The 17,561-nt window shown below is 33.6% G+C and overlaps 1 protein-coding gene across 4 annotated transcripts in view; it reads left to right on the top strand.

Moving 5' to 3' along the window:
* The window catches only part of ASCC3 (activating signal cointegrator 1 complex subunit 3), a 278,562-nt gene that overhangs the window by 191,230 nt on the left and 69,771 nt on the right, over positions 1-17,561 (top strand). For all 4 annotated transcript variants that reach the window (XM_049818318.1, XM_049818319.1, XM_049818320.1 and 1 more), the window contains 10 exons: positions 338-514; positions 2,644-2,869; positions 6,608-6,762; positions 10,476-10,574; positions 11,059-11,227; positions 13,174-13,394; positions 14,804-14,889; positions 16,387-16,553; positions 16,692-16,837; positions 16,948-17,068. In XM_049818318.1, coding sequence (XP_049674275.1) covers positions 338-514; positions 2,644-2,869; positions 6,608-6,762; positions 10,476-10,574; positions 11,059-11,227; positions 13,174-13,394; positions 14,804-14,889; positions 16,387-16,553; positions 16,692-16,837; positions 16,948-17,068 — 1,567 coding nt within the window. The remainder of the gene's footprint in view (positions 1-337; positions 515-2,643; positions 2,870-6,607; positions 6,763-10,475; positions 10,575-11,058; positions 11,228-13,173; positions 13,395-14,803; positions 14,890-16,386; positions 16,554-16,691; positions 16,838-16,947; positions 17,069-17,561) is intronic.

Genomic DNA, 17,561 nt, shown 5'->3' with positions numbered 1-17,561 from the left:
TCAAATAAAAAATGAAATCTCATCAGATGAAGGATGGTAGGGTCAGAAGATTCAATTTTTGTGGCATATCAAATTTTTGTATGTCAATGGCAACCTTAATAGATGGTGATGAATAATAAAATGTAATTGTGTCACTATTAAGATAGTTTCAATTATGTTCTATTAGCTACATTGTGGAAGATGTGGGTTTGCTGCTTTTTTCTTCTTTTTTTTTTTCCTTAAAGCTAGAGACTCCATTTAAAAATAATGTAACTATGTTATAAGGAAAATTTGATTTCAGTGTAAAAATTTTTATCAAATTGCTCCAGCCTCTTCATAATGTATAATTGTGTTTTAGGTAAGAGAAGAAGAAATAGAAGAGCTGGATACCTTACTGAATGATTTCTGTGAACTTCCTGCTCCAGGAGGTGTGGAAAACAATTATGGAAAAATTAATATCCTCCTTCAAACATATATTAGCAGAGGGGAGATGGACAGCTTCTCTCTTATTTCAGATTCTGCATATGTTGCACAGGTAAAAATAGTATTTTTTTACATATCTGTTTCTGTCTTCTGCTGTTTTCATTCTCCCAAATGTTTACAATTATGTGAGTGGGTCTTGATCTGCAACATTTTTGTACGTTTTTATGGAAATTGATTTGAAAATCAGAGCCTTGTGTGTGTGCACACGTGTGGTATAATATTTAAGTAGAAAAGATTTGCAAAACCTACCTTGGGAGACAATTGCATTTTTTGTTAATTATGAATGTCCTTTTTGGTCATATTACCCCTGTGGTCTTGTTATATTTAGTAGTTCTAACTGTGACTGCACAGAAATTTTAACTTACTGGGTTTTATTCTAAATCTGGAAAACTGTTGCAATCTATTTTTATGTTTTGTGTACTTCTATATTTCATTCTGCAAAACATAATTTGTATTTTATTTGCATAATTCGGTTTACACAAGAAAAATGTGCTATTACAATTTTATTGCTAGACGTAATCATGCAGGTTTACGTATCAGTCTATATATTTGTTTCTGAGCTTGATTTGACACCTGAATGGTTGATAGTTATACAGCATGTTTAGTTACTACACAGAATAATAAGAGAACTGCAAGTCTGTGACACAGAACTGCTTGCTTACACAACTAGAGCCCATCTTAGAAAGAAAGGGGTGTTGCTTGAAAGTTTAGAATTCTGGATCCCAAAAACTCTAAGTGACAAAATGCTCGTAGACAATCCCAGATGTGCAAAAGAACGAATGTATAAAATAGATTATATTAGACCATCCTATGTCTCTCTTTTTTCTTTTTTTTTCCTAGCAGTCAGCAACATGTTGCATCAAATCATTTTTGTCTTATCCTTACAAAACCGTTTTGCAAAGAATTGATTGTAAAATTGCATTTAGTTGGTGCTAAAGATGAGAGTTAAATATTCAAAAGTATACATGTTCTTCAGCAAGATTTTCATACTAACATTACCTTCTTCACAAGTGTTTACATTTCATAGCACGTATGGGTATAAATGAGAAAATTCTGAAATCATTATGCACATCATAAAAATTGTGGTACTTGCACAGCAAGATCATTTTCAGTATGATTCTTTTAATCTTTGCTTTCAAGACAATTGCTTTTATTTGTCTGTCTCATTTATAGCATTTTTAGTGAGCCAACATGGTAGTCTTCTCAGATCTTCATAAATTGTACATGTGGAACCAGTGCTACAAATAATGAATTTTTTTAATCGGATAGTGACTATTAAGAAAATCATTCATCCTTTCTAAGTAAAAGGAATGTGTTTCTTTAGTAACATATGCTTCCTATCACAACCAAATAATTTTCTATTTTTTTATTCCTGTTGGCATTGCAGAGCCAGTAGAGAATGATTGCATTCTATTCAATGAATCAAGAACAGAATTGCTAATCCAGGCACAGTACTGGTAGGCCAAAAAAAAAACCAAAAAAACCAAAAAAAACCCACTACCAAAAAAAACACAACTTCATAATACAGCTTAATAAGTTTACGAAAGAAATATCATAACTTATATTTTCAGGATTGGACTGACTTCATTCAAGCTTATGTTAGTAATTAATTTTCCAAGTCCAGAGCAGAATTATACAGTTTGGTTATACAGTAGTCTCAGAAGATAGTAACATGTTAAAAAAAAGTCACTACTGTTAAACTTCTGTGCGAATGTTGTGAAATTCAGTGTGAAATGGGATGCTATTATAGAAGCACAACTGAAGTGAAAAATTAAAACTTAAATTTCTATATAAACTGAGTTTGCAGGTGTATATTATATGGGGAGAGAAGGAGGAAGATATTAAGTACAGTAAGTGAATTTGTTTCAGAAGTGATTGAGACGCAGTAAATTTAGAACTCCCTAATGTTAGCATAACCATGATCAAAATTCTATGGCAGACTTGTCACTACAATTTTAATTAATTAAACATGTTTCTTTTCATAATTTCTATAGGCAGTCATGAGGTAGTTCTGTCACTAGACAGGGATGGAAAAAACAGTTTTCAAGAATGTTTGAAATAAGTATGAGAAGAAAAATCTATTGTTATGGTTTGTCAAAGATGAGTCTATGGGATCCTTTTCATTTTACAAAGAATACTTGAGAGAATTACAACATTTTTGCTTTTTTTTTCACTCTCCAGAATGCAGCTCGTATTGTTCGAGCTCTTTTTGAGATTGCCCTTAGGAAACGTTGGCCTGCAATGACATATCGACTACTGAATCTCAGCAAAGTCATTGACAAGCGGCTGTGGGGCTGGGTTAGCCCTTTGAGACAGTTCTCAGTGTTACCACCATCAGTCCTCTCAAAGTTGGAAGAGAAGAATCTCACTATAGACAAGATGAAGGACATGAGAAAAGATGAAATAGGTGAGAAATCAGCAGTGCTGATCTGCTTAAACTTTTAGTAATCAAGGTGCAAGTTAGAACTAAATCTCAGCTATTCATTAATATACCCACTCTGTTCTGGAAACCATGTAGACACATTAGTATGGTATTATGGTCTGTCCAATAAAGAAGGTTTATTCAGTCTCCACGGCTTGTAATATGGCACAGCTTTGAGGGTAAGGCTAGCCCATGTCCTGCCAACCCCAGAACACATGTGCAATGGAGATGTATGTTTATATGTATTTACATATATGTGTATATATACATATTTATGTTGACCTGTGCTTCCCTTCTTGCTCACATTACATAATACGCTACTATAAAAGGCATCTGTTTATTTTTGCCAGTTGGCAAAATATGGCCTTTGTTTTTTTTATTTATTGAAATACTATTAACGTGAAAAAGAATAAAAGCAGATTATTATGTCCTGGTATACTATCAGTAAATGGCCTGCTTCCAAAACACTGCATTAATTTTCATTGAACATGGAGAATTCATTGTCACTGGTGTCATTGCAGCAAAACCTTAATGGAATTTCTTGAAGAATTTGACACTTAGATAATGAGAAAATCCACAAGCCTACTGATAGACATAATGACAATTTCTAGTATGTGTGTATAAACTGTTGTGCACAAACTGTCCACCAGCTGGTTGAATTTGAAAAAAAAAAAAAAAAAAAAATTGCTTATAAGGTATTTCTTTTTCCTATCTAAGTGTATTTTTTCTTATTTGGGCTTTCTTTGCACCTGTTATTGCCAAGGTGTTGAGAAACAAAGTGCCATTTTTTAAAAAATCTTATTTTACAGTAAAAATACAATTCATGGTCACCGCTTTTTAATAGTTATAGCCGCTGAATTGGTATTTCTCTCATTTGACAAGAGAACTACATTCCTAACTTAGGAAGCTTTGTTACATGCCTAATTTAGGTTGGAAAAAGTTGAATAAATATGTAAAAGTTTGCAGAATTAGAGGCTATATTTTTATTCAATAAGTTAAGCCAAAGGACTATAAGAAAATTTTACAAGCTTGCTTTAACTGTGCTTTCTAATATATAGTAATTCTAAATGCATTAAAAATACATTTTATTTGAAGTGCTTTTCTATTCAGAAGTGTTATAGCACTTTTTTATTCAGGTTTTTTAATTTGTTGTGTATTTGTGCAGTCTTTTTAATACTTAATATTCTTTTCCATTAATTGTATTAATGTTTTTTTTCTTTTGTTGTTTTATGCTTCTTTTCTTGCCATACCTGCCCTTGGACAAGCAAGACATTTTGTATTAAAATACAAAACCAGTTTTCCTTCCTTCAACGTAGGATCTAGTGGATCTAGTATTGACAAGATGCAAATGTATCAATATATACCTGTAAAATGTCTAGTTTTGTTTTATATTAACTTAGTTTGAAAGTAGATGAGACTCAGGGTTTGACTGTGAAAAGAGGTCATTGTTGACTATATGTAATGATACTTCATGTCCTTCAGCCTTACACACATCAAAGCAAGTTGATCTGTGCATCTCTGTAAGTACTGTTCCTTGGCGTACTTCCTCCTGTCTAGCCTCTCTTTCTGACAGCAGGGGTGTGAAGGAAGTGCTTGCCTGGCAGCCACCTTATTTTTCTTTGCATTCAAAGCCATGTTTAAATGAGAAAAGGCAGAGCTTCCAGGTGCTGCCTTGTTCTCCAACTCCATAGGACTAGTTTCGGTCTTAGCATTTCTTCCTTTTTAAGTGTTATTGTGACCTTGGAGATAGAATAAAAAAAAGACAGAAGCTAGCTGGCTAACTCAGTCCATGGCTGAGGGAGAGATTAAAGCATCAGGTGGATGCCAGCTCTCCCAGTGAATGAAGATGCACAGATCCTGGATTCCAGCGTACCACAAATAGGTGAACACCAATCTATGCGCTATAGCAATGTAACCATGGAGTTTCCAGAAAGCCAAGAAATCACTGTATTATCTGAGATAAACAGTCCTGTTTTTTCAGAATACAGATGACAATCTTGTGGAATAAGCAAAATTTATTCTTCTTTTTTTAACACTTACCTGTTTTCTTGAATAGTCAGCTTTTATTCAAAGGTTTTAGTATTTCTTAAATGCCATTGATAGTTTCTCATAATGAATGAATAACTATCTAAAAAAAATAATGGGCGGAGGGGAGAGAGAGTTTTATAATATTTTATAGAAGTTGGGAGACGAGCCTTATTTTCCCCTGGAGGATAAGTGCACAAAACCTCAGTGCTGTCCTGTACAAACACAGAAGTTCACCTCACACATCATGATACAGAAAGTGATTTTTGGCATGGAAAAGTGTACTTGCCTACATAAGCTTACTGAGTCATATCTTTGAATATTTGGCACCCACCTTTATTTAACACGATTTCTGAAGTTTTACCTCTAATTGCAAAAGCTAGTCACTGTGCAAGCATGCTGTAATACTGCATATATCACCGAGTTGTACCAATATAATTGTTTTGGTTTTTAATAATCCACTTGCTGGAGGTGCACTTACTTTACCAACTGCAAATTAAACTGATTAAATATGTCTTAAAACTTTTGCACTAGGGATTTGCTTCTTGAGCAAGATCACCGTTCATTACTTCAGAGTATAAACACCTGTGTAAGGCAAAATCTGCCAGCTTGTTAAATAAGAAAAATGAAAGAGGGAAAGTCAGTATCAATATAAAAAAAACAGGAATTGCAAAATGTTATGCTCCTAAATTTTGTGCAATAGCAAGAAAAAGTTGGTATCACCTCTACACTTTGCACATAATACAAATAATAGGATTTCTTCTCTTTTTTTTTCTTTTTTTAATGGAAAAGTGTGCACAGGATCCATATAATGATACCAGAAAATATCAGTAGCCATTCATAAGGTAGCTTTTAACAGTGAGTACTTATGACCATTACAGTTAAAATCTAAAATATGCTCCACACAATTATATAAGCAATTTCAGTGAAAATGTAATAAATCAACCTTCTTTCCTTAAATAAGCTAGAAGTTGCAATGTTTTTCAGGAGAAAAAGAAATCACTGCTGCATACTTTGTTTTATATTTAAATGAAGAGCAAGGGAACAGAGATTTCAGCTGTAAAATGCAAGTAGAAAAAAAATTTTTAACGAATATAATCACTTTATTGCCTTAGTTGTTACCATGGCTGTGATAGGAAATAAAAAACATTGCAATGTTTATTTTCTCCTTTGTCTCAGCTACACACTGGTGTATTCTGAGCTACTGTGAGATTTTTACTAGTTACATGCATTTTTAAGCTATTAACTACCTTTATTCAGTTTTATGAAAAGCGTTCTGTCTGCTTTGAATCACTACACAGGAATTGTAGAAGTTCAAATGTGTGCCCTTCATTAAGTAAAAGGTCAGTATTCATGCTTTAAAAAAGAACTATATGGCTTGGTAAGAGCCTGGTCAAAAAGTCAGGAAAGGGAACTAACTTGACATGTTTTCAGTGTGAATTCTTAATAGTTATTTTAACCCCTTAGTCATAGCCAACAGGGGGGGTTAATACTGATATTTCTAGGCTCATAATTGCTAATTCAAGTTAAGTATTACAAAATATTCAGACATGCCAGGTCAAGAGAGTCAGACATTTACACACCCAAGAGCAAAACAAGCAAGCAGTAATACTTCTCTCTAAAAGCCTATTTGAAAGTCAGAGTTGTATTATTTTTCCTGGAAATGCAAATTTGTTACACCTGATGTTTTCTTGGCAGGTCATATGCTGCATCATGTGAAGATTGGGTTAAAGGTAAAACAGTGTGTCCATCAAATCCCCTCCATCATAATGGAAGCAACGATTCAGCCAATTACCCGCACGGTGCTCCGAGTTCGGCTGAACATCGCTCCTGACTTCACATGGAATGATCAGGTAAAAAAAATATGGTGGAGGAAGGACAGGAAGCATTAATTTAGCTTCAGTAAAGGAGATGATCACAGGGAGTCCATAGGTGTTGGATAAGAAAAAAAAAATATTTATTTTAGCTAAAAAGCAAATTTGATAATAGGAATCAAGTTACCTTTAAGACTTTTGTAGGAGAAGGCACCCAAAGATCACCTTTTTGTTTCTGTTAATTGTTACAGGATGACACTGTTTATAACATGTTGAAGCAAATGCTTATACTGAATATTAATGGTAGTCACACAGATTTGAGTTATATGCCCACAAAGGAGAAGCAAGAAAAAGGGGGGCACGGATAGCTCTGTGAACTATGAATGAATGTCAAACACAGAAAATAAAGCCTTGAAATACAGTTCATGTATGCCAAGTTCTGCTGCTCTTTATGGCTTTACAAATGTACATTCACATCGGTGCCTTTTTTTCTATTGGGACTCATCTGAACAGAAAAAGTGAGATATGTTTGGAATTCTATTCATCTATATTTTATGGTGTAAATTTATACGAAAGGAGTTGTACTAGTTGCACATCTACATATACCCACACCCTTTGATTAAGAATCTGTTCATTAGAAATAGATTTAAGATAAATCTAAATTAAATAAAAATGTCCACATGGGGGCATTGTATTGTTGCTGGTACTCCTGAAACTTTCTACAGAAACAAGGCAAAGATACCTCAATGGGCAAGCATGTTTTTCTTTTTTTACACTTCAGAGATTTGCTCTTAAGATAAATTATTCTGAAAGGTGGATATCTGTTCTTTTATTAAAAAATAATTTTACAATCCTTTAGATTACAAGTTTACCTTAATCATAACTGAATTAGAGTTTTATTCCACAAACATTTAGATTATTTTAGAATTTATTTTCCCTGCCTAAAGGCTTTTTCTTTTCTTTTGGAAGTTTCACCAAGTTAGCTTATTAATGGCAGATTAATGATCAAAATATAGAAAGTTAGATTTTGTTTTCTACCTGGATTTATTACAGAAATATTTGAATCAATTCCTAATATAAATTATAGCATGAATTATTTTTTTTGCTGCCTTATTTATGTGCAATACTTCAGAAGGCAAACAAGCATTACTTTGTAGGATTGAAACAAGTTTTTATTATTCAGTCTTTCATCCACTTTACCCATAATCTATTAAAGACAAAAAAAACCACGACTGTTCTTCATATTAAACTGTATCTTAATACAAAGTAATTTCTCAATCCATTTTTAGATTTTTTTCTACAAAATCTAGGTTCTTCTATATTCTTACAAATTGAAAAGGGGCCTACACAGAATTACTCCCTTATTTCTATTCTGAACTTCTAAAGTCATAACAAAACTTCAACAAGAATCTATTTTCTGCTATGACCCCTTGACACAGTTTTCCTTATGGTTGCTTTGGAAACATTATGATAGTTTCATCAGTTCAACTTATGGAGCTCTTTGTGTGTGAATTTGTATTATCGGTTCTCATCAAAACTTGGTAAACTTTTTTTTTACTTTTTTTTATTTTTGTAAGGTAGGTGATGATTTTCTTGTTTCTTAAGTAAATGAAACTTCTGTCACAGTAAATAAACAAAAAAAGCTGTTAAATTCTAATAGTCTCTAAAAATTAATAGCTGTCTTTTAAATTGAACCATTGACACTCCAAAACTGCTTCTCCATCATCACACAGTATTTTAGTAAGCTATTCAGAAGAAGACTATAGAAACTTATAGGCATAGCTGTAATTGGTACAAAAATCAGCTGCCAAAAAATTCCATTCAAAGAATGGGAGTAGTCAAATAAAATCAGAATATTAAAAATTTGAATACCATACTTAACTGAAATACCTTGCTTGGCTAACATTTTATGGTTTTAAGACCGTTCCTTTATCTGGATACTTAATTCTAGAACAACCCCGTCACAAATTTTGCACTTACCTTTGCAAGAGAGAGAAGATATGTTTTGGTAGTCATGAGATATGACATCATCTTGATGTTTAATGGCTGCAGTGTTCAGTGCTGGGAGCCCTTTAGTTCAGTAAAAGCATGTGAGCCATATCCCAGTAGAAAATTCTTATTATACTGTTAGAAGTAAAGGACTATAAACATACCCAGACAGAGCAAGTAAGCCTTACTGCAGCCAGGAGTCCTGCAGAAATACAGAATAATGCTACTAGTATTAATTAGCTGAGTCATATATCAGACATGCAGGTTTAGGGCAACGGTTGCCCAAAATACACGTATGTGTCAGTTTTTAAGAGCTCCCCAGAGTTCTTGAGAATCATTACTGGAGAGCGTCTTGTGTTGCCTGTTCCCACAATGCCCTTCTTTCCCCATGCAGCTTTGTCACAGGACTCTCAAAGACTAAGATGCTGTTAAAATTGATAAAATTTCTGAGCTTTGAACTTTATCACTTTCCTTAATTCTTCTTTCGTCTCTTAAATTCTTCTAAACCCTGATGAAGTAATAGTCTCACTCTATTTTTTTCAAAATGTCACCTGCGGTGACCTGTGTCCTTTCAGTTTCACTGCTCCAGTTCCCAGTGAAGCAGCTAGTGAAATTCAAATGTTATGAAAATGAATGACAGTGTCTTTACTGTCCATCTACTTATCTATTGTGCAGCTGTGTCAAAAAAGAAACAAAAGCACCTTAGTTCCATTGTTAGTACATATTTTTGTCTTCAAAAGCCAGTACAGACTGTTTTCCAACACATACACAATAATGAATTACGCTGAAAAGAATGTGTGCTGTGTGAATCAATACGAGATTCCTGTAGCATTAAAATTGCCATTAGAAGCACCTATGCGCTTTGTGTTTTTTCCTATTAACTAAAGTTTAGGAATAATTCCAACTTTTTTTCATCTTCATACTGGTTTTGTATCTTATCACAGTCCTCATCAGAAACATCAGAAATCTATGTTCATTTAATAGTGTCTTCCATACTCCTTTACTATGCATTTTTCTTCTTTTCCTAGATATTTAAGTAAAATGTTTGTCTATTGGCACAAGTCATTTATTTTGACAAAAAAAAAATCAAAAATTCTTAACTGAACATCCCACCTAGCTATGATTCGTGGCTGACATTGCAAAATAAGGTACACAACAAAGCAAACAAAAATCTAGGATGGAATAAAGTGTTGCCAGATGGCATGGGAATCATCAAGAGACAGCTCTATTTGTGTTGTTCTTACTTCACCTGTAGCGATGACTAGATCTACAGCCCTCTGAATCCACTTACTGTATCTTTCTAGAGGAGAGGGGGAGAGGAGGAAAGAGCAATGTCACAATTCAGTGTCCAGTTTTTCCTGAGAGAATGTTTTTGACTGAAAAATGAACAGTGGATAGCAAAAGACAATCCTCTATACAGAATCTAAAGACATAAGTACAAGGAGGAAAAAGGAGGAGTCCTTTTTTAGGAGCCTAGAGGAAACCTTGGGAGTTCAGTCTATTTATAAACAGTTGGGGCACTAGCTTCAGTTGCATTTGTATCATGTCCATTTATATTACATGTACCATAGGAAAACTCTTACTGAAACATAATCTTTAAGCAGACTGATCTAATTAGAAATATTATATTGCTCTTACCTCTGATTTCTATATTTCTGTATTCCTTCATAAGTCTACATCATTTGGAAATATATCTGAGACACCTAGCAAATCTAGAGAACCTCATTAAAACTATAATAAAGCTATTTTTTCTACTCTTAAAGGTACATGGCACTGTTGGAGAGCCCTGGTGGATTTGGGTAGAAGACCCTACTAATGATCACATTTATCATTCAGAGTACTTCATCATTCAGAAAAAACAGGTAATGGATTTTATTCAGAATGTCATAGCAAGACAAAAATAAAGTTAGTGAGATGCAGATTTTGTAAGGTCAAACAGTATTTTGACCTAAGCAGATTTTCAAATCAGTAGCACAGCTTTCAGTTTCAGATGTATGTGATAACCTTGGATTTCCACAAAGGTGTTTTCTAATCTCAGATGTCCCTTTTTCTCCTTCTCCTTTGGTGGGACAGTTATTTCCAGGTGAAAAAAATAAGACTGTAATGGTTTTGTCTGTTAAAGAAAAAGACAAAGCGCCAGCCATATTTTTATCTTTTGAAGTCCATGGAAACAAAATCCATTCCTAGTGGTGAAATATTTTATAAAGATGTGAACGTTTTGCACATGGAGTTGCACACATACTTTGTTGCTTTGTGTTGATAATGCTTATGGAAGTGAGACAAACTGTGTTTTTTCAAGTTACTGATTTTTTTGTGCAGTAATTATTCTCTACGCGTTTGCTTTAGGTCATGACTAAAGAACCTCAACTGCTGGTGTTCACAATCCCAATTTTTGAACCTCTTCCTTCTCAATATTACATTCGAGCTGTGTCCGATAGATGGTTAGGAGCAGAGGCTGTATGTATCATAAATTTTCAACATTTGATTCTTCCAGAGAGACATCCACCCCACACAGGTAACTTCAAATTTGATCTTTTTAATTCATCTTGCTCATACTGATTTTCCTTATGATAGTGCAATAAATCTCTTAACTTCTGCTTCATTGTAGAAAAGTATATGGACTTCCACTTTGTGATATATTTGTATTATTGAGACCATTTTTTCACTAACTTTAAAGCTGTCTAAAATTTTAAATTCCTGAACATAAAGCAGCTCATTTCATCTCGACATAATACCAGCCTTTTAGTTACTCCAGGTTCTCTATAAAACATAGGAAAATTGAAACTGTCATATAAAACTAAGCAAATCTCTGTGTTACAGTATGCCTTATCTTAGTGCTTGTAAGCATTAAATTTCTTCTGGATTGGTTAAAAATAATCTTAAAGTGGATGATTGTATTACAAATGGTATTCAGCAAAGAAAAAACAAACAGTTAAAATTTTGAAAATATGAAACATTTTACTATTTTTACTAAAATAAATTCATGATAGCAAGCACTGTTACAGTACCAAACATCACATTTCAACTCTGCACTGCTGATCAAGTCATGGCCTTCCCCTCCCCCTCCTTTTTTAACACTTGGCACAGAAGCATATGTTTGTGTTTTGCTTCTTTTTTTCTGGATACATAAATTGCTTTATACATTCATTGTGCCTGATGTCATTGTAAAACCTTTCCACTGTAATTACATTTGGCTCATCTAGCAGTCTGAAGTGAGTGCCTTCAGAAATACTCGGTTCTCATACGGTGTTGTCCTTTGGCATGCATAAATTCACATGTGTTTGTGAAGTGTTTAGCTATTGTTATACTGTACCTACGCTGTCTGGAAAAGCATGTGTAAGCTTTTTATCTAATTGACTGATCACTGACTACTATTCAGAAGAAACAGAAAGATATTTACACATCACCAGTTATGGAGCCTCTAGGATTTATGGTAATTGATTTCAATTCCCATCTGGTTCCCACTCAACAATGAAGTACGTAGAGGCCCTGCTAAGCAAAAAACCCTTCTTTCTCCTCAACAGAGCCCAAGAAATCACAGTTTCAGTGGAAATGATAAAACAGCCATAAGGTATCACTGAAAAGCATGTGAAGAATATTAGGCATCATTGCCTCAGTACATTTTATGACTCCCATATCATACCTTAATGTGAATCACCCTGAAAAGACAATGAGACCTCCAGCCACCAAAAAAAAAAACAACCAAAAACAAACAAAAAAAAAAAAAAACAAAAAAACCCACCAAACTTCAAAGCAAGCATCTGCATAGCAGAATCACTGCAGTCTCCTTAATTTGGTAGGATTCCAATTCCAATCTGGTTATATATATCATCTTCCAAATTCCACAATCTCTAATTGTTTGGATAGCAGATGCCCTCAGGCTATATTGAGGATCATATATTGAAAGCTTGTTTGTTTGTTTATTAAGATTTTATCTTTAATTACAAGTTTAAAGGATTAGATGCAAAATTTAGTTGTACTCCTCTGATTTGTATTACTCCATCAATTTAGGAACTCCAAAGAATCCTTCCTTAAATAGATTTTTTTCCTAGAATCTGAAATACACAGACTGTGCTGTCCTCCAACTATGCATTCTGTTATCATAAGAAGCTGGACATACATATAATCTAATATAGTGAGCTTAGAATTTACTACAACTGGGTAGAAAGGAAACAGCTTTAATAAAAATTAATTTATGCAAATGGCTGGTTCACAGCTATCAGAATACTAACAGTACTTGCAGAAATACTTCAGAGCTATAAAATCAATTTTTCGTTATTCCTCATCAAAGTTAACAATGACCCAAATGCGGACTCTGTGTCATATGAGATATCAAGTAAAACAGTTTCCAATGTAAGTTGTTTTCCACTAAAGTATTGGTTAATATATTTATCTTCATAATAAACTGTGTTATGTCATGGCATCTCTTGTGGTGCACTTATGATTATTTTGTGGTTTTAGAGCTTCTGGATCTTCAGCCTTTGCCTGTCACAGCCTTGGGACATCGGGAATATGAAGTCCTGTACAAATTCACACACTTCAACCCTATTCAGACCCAGATATTTCATACGCTTTATCACACAGACTGTAATGTTCTTCTTGGAGCACCTACAGGTTCTGGAAAAACTGTTGCAGCTGAATTAGCCATCTTTAGAGTTTTTAACAAGTATCCCACATCAAAGGTTTGTAAAACAGGTTTACCGGAATCATTTTGTGTCGGCATGTTTTCAGCAATACAAAAGCCTAGAAAAAGACTATGGCAAACTGAATTTTGCTTTATCCAATTTATACCTGTCTGGATGCAAATGGTACTGCATTAGGTACATTATGCTTTTATTTCAACTTTATATATTAATCAGTGTACAACTAGAGTTAAATCTAAAAACATGACATACAGGCATACTGGATTTCCTTTTCTGTACTCACCTGCATTTCTGGCTTTATAATCTCCTTCTACTAGCAGTAGTACTGTTTTATAGCTATTAGTTCTACTCCAGATGAATACAACTAGCCCAGTCCCTCTCTTATTTAAACAAAAAAAGTTGAAATTAATTACTACAAGCCAATTTTCTGTTCCAACTTGCCCCTGTGTTTTATTTCTCAAATTGCCTAAAAGCTGAACAACTCAGCTTTTGGGGTTTTGTTTTCAAACTGAATATAAATCTGTATCTTGATTTAGCCATCTTGTCTTAGTTAACCACATTTTAGCTTTAAAGTCTTTGGAAAAAACATTTTTATATGAATGTGAGATTTAACCAAAGAATAACCTTTGAAATTAACAGAAATCATGTACATAAATTCCTTATTCATCTTTGAAATTTCAGTATCTTCATGTAATTTGTTAGTCCAAGTGAGGTAAACAAGACATTCATACATTTTCAGCTTATCTATTAGACTTATAAAATAGCCAATTCTCAAAGGAATATATCTTCTTGGTTCTAATAAAGCTGAAAACCTGGCTATACATTTTAAAGAATGGATGTGAATTCTTCACGTAGCAGTTTCTTCATGTTCAAAAGCTTCAGAATATTCAACCATAAATCTGTAAATAAATATTGTTTCTACATGTCAGAGTATTCCCCCCCCTTGCACAGCAGGCTACTTTGAGGAAAATATTGTGACAGTTTGCTTAACATAATCAGCTTTTTAATTTAATTGGTAATGTTTTAATAGTTTAATGACATAACTAGAAATCAGGTAAGATATTGCTTGCTGGAAATTCTGATTATTTCTGTTCTGGAATGTTAGCTTGCAGATTTTACAGTCCTGGCAAAAAAATGGCATTATTTATATAAGTGGGTTTTGATATTAAATAGTGTGATAAATACTTCCATTTCAAGAAACTGTTCTTTCTCTTTCTTAATGTATTTGCTTGTTAATGGCTGAGGAAACAAAGCAGTATTTTCAAGTGTTAAGTCTTCTAAATATAACCCTGTTGTAGGTCATTTAAGGAACCCAGGCCTTAATCATTTTATAGATAATGAGTATGTTCAAATCTCACAAGTATTAAATATTTTTTTTTTTTCCTTGCAGGTACACTTTAATAAAGGTTTCTTGTTTAACTTCTGGTTTTGTGACTTTTCTTTTGCAGGCAGTGTATATTGCACCCTTAAAAGCACTCGTTCGTGAAAGAATTGAGGACTGGAAAGTTAGGATTGAAGAAAAACTTGGTAAAAAGTATGTTTCTCCTTACCTAATCAGAGAAATTAGAAGCAAAAGAGCAGTCCATCAAGTATGAATAAAATCTACAGAATACTTTTGAGTATTTCAAAATAGGTTTTCATTGTATACTATCCTTCAAATTTCTAGTATTTATAAAAAATGCTATCAATATTCATTGTGATAGCAAAATCAAAACTAAAAAAAGGGATACACTTTGATACCCAGCTATTTTCATTCTCATTACTTGCCAGTTTAACAAATAGGAAATTCAGATTTCTCTATGCAGTATCCTTGGAAATTGAAATTGCAAGCCAAAATAAGCTTTCTTTAGAAACCTCAGCTATAAGGAACTCATAGGACTTGCATGAACTGTATACTACTGTTCATGTATTGTTCTTCATATATAAATTAGATATAATTTTATTCCTTGGTAACATTAATTTCTTGCTGATCTTCTCAGGTATTGGAGTTCAGCCATTACTTTATGACATATAAGGTATATCAGTCATGTTGATGCTTTCCAAAATTATACCTTCTTGAGTTAAAAATTATATCCATAGGATGGATTATTTAGGGTCTTTTCCTTTCCTATATGTAGCTTTTTTGGTAAGTTAAAGCTCAAAGCACACCACAGGTTTCAAAAGAAAGAGGTGCTACTCTATGTACCTGAAATTACCAGTGAGATTCCCGCTAGTACCATAGCAGTGACTTATTAATTGGCAATTTTAATTTTTTTTTGCTATTTTAATAGCCTATGAGGATAAATTATTTGCTTCATAATTTTAAAATATTTTCAGATAATATTTCCATTTTGAAATTTACTCTATTACTTGTGACTGAAATTTTGAACAGAAGATATACATTACTTAGAGGAATTTTTATTAGATGTTCAAGTGAAGGTAGAATGTGTAATAAAAATGTAAAAAATCCATTATATTCAGTCTAAAATGATGGATCATCTTAAATGCTATTTGTAGAACTTGAAAGGATAATAAGGCAAACAATTGGAAAAACTCTGCTATCTTCCCGAAAAATGACCTCAGGATAATTTCTGCTGCAGTCTTAATGGAACTTCACCAACAAATGCAGATACACTGCAATCTAGCCTTGTTATTCAAACCAGAGAGCTATACATAACAGTAGGCAGCAACTTGGTAGATTCCTAGAAAGCTTTCATCCTGGCTATGACAGGATGTTATGATTCACATTATATCATACTAATATTCTTATATTATCTTCATTTTGAAAAATTAACCATAGATGGTTTGGGACTCTCATTCACCCTCTTCTTTTTAAATGGTTTTGCTAAGGAATGGTATTTACTAGGAAGACAGACAGGTTTATTTACTCAAAACAATTTTGAAAATCCTGTTAGAAGTATTTGACCAGAAACAAAATGGCTTTGTTTAATTTTGTTTCTTCTCTCTTTTAAGAGTTAATGTTTAGGAGTTAATATTTGAACATTAAGATGTTCTAAACCTTTGTAAAGCCAAGCCACCATCTTTCTTACAGGGTTGTAGAGTTGACAGGAGATGTGACTCCTGATATGAGAGCTATTGCCCAAGCTGACCTGATTGTTACTACCCCAGAGAAGTGGGATGGTGTCAGCAGAAGCTGGCAGAACAGAAGCTATGTTCAGAAGGTTTCCATTCTTATCATAGATGAGATCCATCTGCTGGGTGAGCATGTTTTGTTGTTTTTAATCAGAATTGTCACTAAATTTGAAGAAGTGTGCTGGTACTTATGGCATGAATATACTTTCTGACATCTTAACCTTTTCTTTTTCTCTGTTTTTCAATGGCCTTTTCATTTACTAGGCGATGAGAGAGGCCCGGTATTGGAAGTCATAGTGTCTCGAACAAACTTCATCTCATCTCACACAGAGAAGCCTGTAAGAGTAGTTGGTTTATCCACTGCTTTAGCAAATGCCAGAGACCTTGCTGACTGGCTAAATATTAATCAGGTATGAAAAATGTTTCAGAAGATGGATATGTATTTGTGCTGCAGAAAAACAAAATAGCAGTTTATAAGATAATTCAAGGTCAAACTTGGAAAAAAAATGTTTTCTTATAGATGGGTCTGTTCAACTTTCGTCCATCAGTACGCCCAGTTCCTCTGGAGGTGCACATTCAGGGCTTCCCTGGCCAGCATTACTGTCCTCGCATGGCTAGCATGAACAAACCTGCATTTCAGGGTAAGCAACAGGCTCCTAGACCTTTTCGTTCTTTCTGTAAAAGAAAAAAAAGACTTTGAGCACTTTACACAGTTCATTTGCAGCACATTTACAACATGTGTTACTGTATGTACTCTTGGCATGTATAGGGGGAATATGCTCTGCTAATGGCTCAAAGCTATTTGTCTGAAACATAAAGTTTGCTGCAAATGCAACATATAACAGAGGAATGTAATGTATTTAGACCAGAAGAATAAAATTAGTGCTAATGAAGGGGAAATAAAATGTGTTTTCTCTTAGTGTTTGACACCATAAAGAAACATTTGTGTGAAAATATTTGAAATTTAGAAAGTAATAAAACCATTCATATTATTAATCTGCTGAGGTATTTTCATATGGACCACTGTATGTAAGCATTAAAAAAATTGTGAACAGAAGTTGCAAGTCAGGCTAGCCTCCTATATTTCTAGTTTCAAAGCAATAACCATAAAATTCAAAATTTGTAGTGCATCCA

The sequence above is a fragment of the Accipiter gentilis genome, chromosome 15, assembly GCF_929443795.1.
Source record: "Accipiter gentilis chromosome 15, bAccGen1.1, whole genome shotgun sequence".
Taxonomy (NCBI): Eukaryota; Metazoa; Chordata; class Aves; order Accipitriformes; family Accipitridae; genus Astur; species Astur gentilis.
Note: the sequence above shows the minus strand (reverse complement) of the source record. Positions and strands in the feature narration are given on the sequence as shown.